This window comes from Brassica oleracea, chromosome C9, assembly GCF_000695525.1.
Source record: "Brassica oleracea var. oleracea cultivar TO1000 chromosome C9, BOL, whole genome shotgun sequence".
Lineage (NCBI taxonomy): Eukaryota > Viridiplantae > Streptophyta > Magnoliopsida > Brassicales > Brassicaceae > Brassica > Brassica oleracea.
Window position 1 is genome coordinate 28248424 of NC_027756.1, and position 7149 is coordinate 28255572.

Sequence of the window (7149 nt, forward strand, 5' to 3'; positions counted from 1 at the left end):
ATATATTTAGAGTTATTGTTTAAGATTTTAGATCTGAGTTACAGAATATTATATTTATGAATTTTAAGTTGAGTATATATGGGGTTAGGGGTAAATTTTGAGATTTAATTTTTGAAAATATTAAATTGGTAGCTTATGTTAAGATTTAATTTTTAAGTTTTAAAATATTATATTTAGTGTTGTGATTATGATTTGGGTTAAAACTAGAGTTTCAAGATTTTCATTTAGGGTTTAGGGGTTTAAATCTATTTAGGGGCTAGGGTTTAAATAACCTTAAAATTTTGTGGCTGTTTCATAAATAGTCACGAAAAATACATGACTAAATCGTGACAACGAGATTAAATAATCACAAAAAATACATAGCTAAATCGTGGCAAATCTCCTCGTTGTTGCTAGGAGATGCGAATGGAGAAGTATGTGTGTGGGGTTGGGGAGATGGATTAGCTGATTGGCAAGCCTCAAGTATTGTGACTCCTCTAGCTTCACACAAAGCAGTGAGTTGTTGGAACATCAAGTTAACAATTCCAGTCAGGTTTATCACATCCCTCTCCAAATGAGTCTGACGAGAAAAAACCACAGTCGGTAGATCAATATGATTGTAATTCTGAACAATTAGTATATGTGAATAATCTTAAACCAACATATGTGTCTAACCGTTAGTTTTACTACACTACTAGTGTTATTTTTCAATATGTGAGGATTAAAAAATTATTTTAAAATATAAATGGTATTTACGTTGAAAATTAATCGATATTCGTATATATATACACAAAAAATATTATAATTTCTATTATCTTGATGATTTATATATATATATATATAGTATTGTGTCACAGCAACGATATGGTGAGAATAGAAACATTGATGATATTTAGCAATAAAAACGATTGTAGCTAGTCGTTGCTAAATGGAACAGTTTTAGCAACCACTTATCTCTAGCTATTGCGTAGCTATTTAGCTATAGACGACCAACAGAATCCGTCTCTAGCTATATAGTTGCGGATTGCTACAGTTAGCCACAGATTTAACTACAAAATTAAAATTATGTGTTCTATTGCTATATTTGTAGCTAAAAAATTTGGCTACGGAAATGTCTTCGCCAGTCCGTAGCTAATTTAATGAATTCTTGTAGTGGAAGAACATAACGGCTTGAAAACTAAATCCAAAGTATGTATATGAAAAAGAAAGAGATGAAGCATGCGCAATTCATCTTCAATCCAATAAGTTATGTATAAAAATAACAAACTTCTTCTATATAATCAAATAATAAATGCTGCTCGGTTTGAATTACGTTTAACCTAGGAATTCCATCTTGTTCAAGTCAATTTGGTAAACCAATATCAAAACTCATTTAACAGGCTGTACATATATGCACATTGCGCACCATAACTAATCTCTATTTATATTAAAATACAATAAAAATAGTAAGAGTGATACTAACCAAAAAGAAAGGATCCAAGGCCATAATAATTATATGATGATAATTGGAATTTAAGATGAATAGGAATAAACAGAACATGTTACTAGCTTTTTTTCTTCTTATTTTCTTCTTGTCATTGCTTTGTCCTCTCACGACCAACAGTATATATAATCCTAACTTGGGAACAATCATTCTCCAACCATTGAGAGTTTAATACTTTATAAGTGTCTTGTAAAACAAAATGGCGAGATTCGGGTTAGTTTTTGTGACGATTCTTGTGATTCTAGGGCTTGTGAGCTTTTCAGAAGCTCAACTGAAGCTAGGGTTCTACGATAAAACTTGCCCTAACGCAGAGAAGATCGTACAAGCTGTTGTCAACCAACATATCCGCAATGTACCATCTTTGGCTGCTGGCCTTATTAGGATGCATTTCCATGATTGCTTTGTTCGGGTATGTATTCTTCATTTTTTCAATCATATTTCATAAATTCTAAATTATATATATATATATATATATATATATATACTAGCTTACAAATTTTAGCTCATATTGTCATACGTACCGTCAACGTATAAACTCTTGTCCTAAACTACTAAATTAAAAGCTGCGTATGCATTAAACATATAGTATATTTCTTCATATATGCGTATGATACATAAATAAACGTATTGTGGTATTTGTAGGGTTGTGATGGTTCGATCTTGATCAACGCGACATCGAGCAACCAACAAGTGGAAAAGGTTGCTCCTCCAAATCTAACTGTTAGAGGTTTCGACTTTATCGATTTAGTGAAGACTGTTCTGGAGAGGAAGTGTCCTGGGGTAGTCTCATGCGCTGATATCATCACTCTCGCTACTAGAGACTCTGTTGCTGCCATTGTAAGTATACTAATAATTAAGTACTAAACTCACCTCGTTTAATTGATTTAATTAACTCCACAACTATAGCAAACCCATCTTGGTTACTTTTCGTTTAGGGTGGACCAACATGGAATGTTCCAACAGGACGCAGAGACGGACGGATCTCTAATGCTACCGAGGCTTTGAACAATATTCCTCCTCCTTTCGGAAACTTCACTACACTGATTACCCTATTTGGAAACCAGGGACTTGATGTGAAAGACCTTGTCTTGTTATCCGGTAAGAAATCTAACATTTCCGGTTCGGTTTAGTAAATTTTGGGATAAATTTATTATGGTATATAAGCAGTGTTGTTTAAAACGTTTTAGGCGCGCACACAATTGGAGTGTCTCATTGTTCCTCCTTCTCAAACCGTCTCTTCAACTTTACCGGCGTAGGAGATCAAGATCCGTCGCTCGACAGCGAATATGCGGACAATCTCAAGTCACGGAAATGTTTATCTATTGCCGACAATACCACACAGGTTGAAATGGATCCCGGTAGTAGAAACACTTTTGATCTTAGCTATTTCAAGCTCGTCTTGAAACGCCGTGGGCTTTTTGAGTCTGATGCGGCGTTGACTAAGGATCCCACGGCGTTGGGTCAGGTCAGAGGCTTCGCCGGAGGATCGCTGCAAGATTTCTTTGTCGAGTTCGGCAAGTCTATGGAGAAAATGGGAAGGATCGGGGTGAAAACCGGGTCGGATGGAGAGATCCGAAGAACCTGTTCAGTGGTTAACTGAAAACCTTTCTTTTATTTTCTTTTTATTTGGGTGTTTTTTTCTACTATTTTGGGTGTTTACATTTTCGAAATGTGTATTTGTGTATGTGACCAAAATGTTGTTTTCGAATAAGTTTCACGTTTGTGAAATCGTTGTACTAAAATTTCAATCGATTTGTTTTCAATAAAATCTTCTTTACACTTTTATCCAAGAAAACTTATTTGCATTTCTAATAATATTATTTTAGATACGTGTAAGCATTAGCTTTTTTAGATCATTCCCAACAGAGAATTCTCGAGGATTACACAAAAATAATTACTGATATTCCCAATATTGTATATATTTAGTTATGAATATCTTAAAATTATAAGAACTTTAAACAAAAATATTTTTTTTTATGTGAGATTCTCAAATTTTAACATAATCAACACAATAAGTTTATATTATTTCTTATTTTATAATATTTTGAAAATTTGTACTAAAATATTTAATGAGGATTTTCTTCTATTTATAAGAAAACAATAAATTCACTACAAGAAAACATAAGATTAACGACGGCGGTATTCCTCGTGAATTCGTCGTAAACGAGGCTTTACGAGGAATTAGCGAGGAAACATGTTTCGCCGTTACTCGTTCGTCGTAACGCATATTTCCTCGCCAATTCGTCGTAACTTAGCAAGGAAAACATTTCGTCGTAAAGACGAAGTACATCATTTCGTCGTAAAGACCACGTAATTATTCCACGTAAGCAGGTCGCTATATTTCCTCGTAAATAGCTCGAAAGGAGTTCCTCGTAAACTACACGAAAGTATTTCCTCGTAAAGTACACGTAAATACCTTGAAAGTATTTCCTCGTAAAATACTCGTTTAACCTTCCTCGTCATTTCCTCGTAAAGTTTCCACGTAAATAAGTCGTAATTTAGCTACGAATTTACTTTGTTTTTTTATTTTACAGAATTTAAAAAAATAATTAAAAAAATAATTAAAATTATTTATTTTATTAATAAAATTATAATTTAAAATAAAAATCAATACGAAAATATTTTATACATAAATAAGTTTTGAATTTATAATACAACAACCGAAAAAAAGAACTAAGGGTCGTTCATCGCCCGGTAGAATTCATCAATCCTCCTCTCTACATCCGCCTCAGCATGTGTGTGGGATGATGACTCGCCTGGAATGGGATTTTGTTGTCGCATGTTCCTCAACAAGGACTCCCGTTCCGGATTTGTGGTCGCTATAACGTCCAAGAAGCCCTCAACTCCACCCACACGAGCTGTGAACGCAGATCGCGTCAAGTCCAACTCGTTACGCAGCTGAGTGGATTATTTACGCAGCTGAGTGACTTCATCTTCCCGTGTCTGACCATAAGACGATGTCGCTCTCGGAACATCGTTGACGGAACCAATCCCCAACGTACGTCCCTTTTTCTTAGGGACAACCTTAAAAACAAAAAATAAATATTGTTAGTAAAAATTTAAAGTTAAATTAAATGAATAATAAAAAAAATTAAAAATTTAAAAAATTTACCTCCTCGTAAATCCTATGCACTTCAAGTGTATATAAGGTGACGGCTAATCCGTCGGTGGACTGCTGGGGCAGCTGGGTCTGGCGGTCGTCAACCTGAGCAACCAAGTCGTTGAAGATTTGCTCCTTGTGGGTCCTCTCGTAAAGTTGCAAAAGAGACGGGAGTTGTCCCGTCTCTTTGGCCTAAAAAACATTTAAGAAAGTTAGAATATATATATATTAAAAATTTAATTAAATAAAATATTTAATTACCATTTCCAAACGGACACCGACGTGGGGTTTTTGGCCCGTAGAGTGAAGCATCGGCCCGTGGCCGTGCTCATCTACCGTGTTACGGGAGGCAGAGCAAGACTGGGCGATTCAGATGGAGTCAGGATCCCGCCAATAACGGATGAGGCCATCCCACACATCCATGGTGAGCTCAGCGGGTTTGCCACGCTCATACCCCTTCACGATCCAGTCACCCTTCCAGTTAGAGACCGTTTCCAACAAGCGAACTTTCGCCTTCGCGTAAAACGCTTTCCTCACCCTCTCATTGACCCCCGTGGAGCAATTATATTTTTGCTGTAAAAAAAATTAGATTAATAATTAGTGAAAAAAAAATATATATATATAAAAATCATGAAAATTTAAAGTATATATAATTAATTAATAGTAACTTACAGCGTAAATTTTAAACCACGTCTTTTTGACGTAGATCAGCGTCCTTTTCTAGTTCGGATGTGGCATGGAGAAGTAACCTTTGATCGTGTCGGTTACGTCCGTTGCAAGACAATTGTCAACCCCAAACCTGAAAAAAAAACAAATTTAAAATATAAATTATTTATTAATGTTTTAAAGAATTTAAAAAAAATTAAAAAAATAATTAATGTAACATACCACAAAGTTCCGTCCGGTCGGTCGGGGTCTATGACTGGTAAACCTTCTCTGCTTGGCTGACCGAGAAGGTCCTCGACAGTGTACTGCGAATAAGGAGCACTTGGAGGCACCATCAAATCGGGATGAATCTCGGCGGGCATCGGAGGAGCCATCGGAGGAGGCACATGAGGAGGCATCGTCGGAGGAGCCATTGGAGGAGGCACATGACGAACCAATGGTACACTAGAAGAAGACGACCAAGAGACTCTCTGAGAAGACTGAGTCTCGGGGACAGTCTCCTGACCCGAAGAACCGAGAGCTGAACAAGAATCGGGAGCCAAAGAAGGCGGGTATAAACGACTACCAGGCTAACCGAACATCTCTCTGTAATGGAGAGTAAGCATGTTCTTTCGAATTCCCTTCAAAAAAATTTAATCTTTGAAGTTAACATCAACAGTATTACCAAATTCTATAATAAAAAATTTCTATAAATCTAGCTAAATTCCCTATATTAACCACCTAATCAACACTAATTAACATAAAATCCGTAAACCTATTTAAATTTCCTACACTAACCACCTAATCTATCATAAACTAATCAAATTAGAGAGGAATTAGAGAGAGTTACCATTGCTACGAAGTAGAGAGGAAGTGGAGAGGAAGTTGAGACGAAATGAAAGTGTCAGCGCTCGGGAGTATATATAATAGATTAGGTATCCTTGTAATTTCCTCGTAAATTTACGAGGAAATTACAAGGATACCTAATCTATTATATATACTCCCGAGCGCTGACACTTTCATTTCGTCTCAACTTCCTCTCCACTATTACAAAGGCCCACATTTTATTTTACGAGGAAATATCAAGTCTCGCGTTTTCTTGTTATGAGGTCTTTACGACGATTTATGCTTACGTGGAATTAACGAGTCCCGCGTTTGGTTTCCTCGTAACGTCCTCGTTCATTTACAAGAAATTAGCGAGGCCGGCATTTTTAGTTAGGAGGAATGAGGGAGGCCCGCGTTTTCGAAATTTCCTATAAATACTCACCAGTTTGCTTCTCAAAACTCACCAATCTACTTCTCAAATCAGAGGTAATTACTCACCAATTTGCATCTCAAATTAGAAAGATTTGAAAAAAAGGAGAAGAAAGATACTAGAACACATGTGGGCGGAGACAAGGCTAGACTTACGTAGGTCTCGCCTTGTTTCTTCCCACCTGTGATTCCAGTATCTTTCTTCTTCTTTTTTTTCTCAAATATTAATCAAATTAGAGTCGAAATAGTAATTCCCGTGTTTTTATTTTACGAGGAAATAGCAAGGCCTGCGTTTTCCGTTTACGAGGTCTTTACGACGATTTCCGCTTACGTAGAATAAACGAGTCCCGCGTTCTTTATTTTTAATTCCGTCGTTATTTCCTCGTTATTTTACGAGGAAATTACGAGGATTACGTTTAAATCCCTAAAATCCGAAACCCCAAACCCCAAACCCTATCTTCCTTATCTTCTACTTCATATATTCCAAACCCCAAACCCATCTTCCCTTTAACCTCAATCTATTCTTTCCATTCTAAACCCCAAATTCTAAAACCACAATTCCTTAACTTATAATCTCAATCTCTTATTTCTAATACAAACTCCCATTACCTTACACAAAATCAAATTATATAAATAGTTTTTCATGATTAAATCCATCAAATCACATGCATTAAGTCTGAAAATCAAT

General features: G+C 35.9%; 1 protein-coding gene across 1 annotated transcript; it reads left to right on the plus strand.

Moving 5' to 3' along the window:
• The first annotated feature begins 1608 nt into the window (after positions 1 to 1608).
• Positions 1609 to 3247, plus strand: LOC106316329 (peroxidase 39). The gene is made up of 4 exons (XM_013754201.1): positions 1609 to 1871; positions 2105 to 2299; positions 2398 to 2560; positions 2650 to 3247. The coding sequence occupies exons 1-4, from the start codon at positions 1662 to 1664 to the stop codon at positions 3060 to 3062; spliced, it is 981 nt and encodes a 326-aa protein (XP_013609655.1). The 5' UTR covers positions 1609 to 1661; the 3' UTR covers positions 3063 to 3247.
• Positions 3248 to 7149: the final 3902 nt, after the last annotated feature.

Coding starts and splice junctions, on each gene's coding strand:
- LOC106316329 (XM_013754201.1), top strand. CDS start 1,662: ATGGCGAGATTCGGGTTAGTTTTTGTGACGATTCTTGTGATTCTAGGG. Junction 1,872..2,104: donor TCCATGATTGCTTTGTTCGG/GTATGTATTCTT, acceptor TGGTATTTGTAG/GGTTGTGATGGTTCGATCTT. Junction 2,561..2,649: donor AGACCTTGTCTTGTTATCCG/GTAAGAAATCTA, acceptor AAAACGTTTTAG/GCGCGCACACAATTGGAGTG.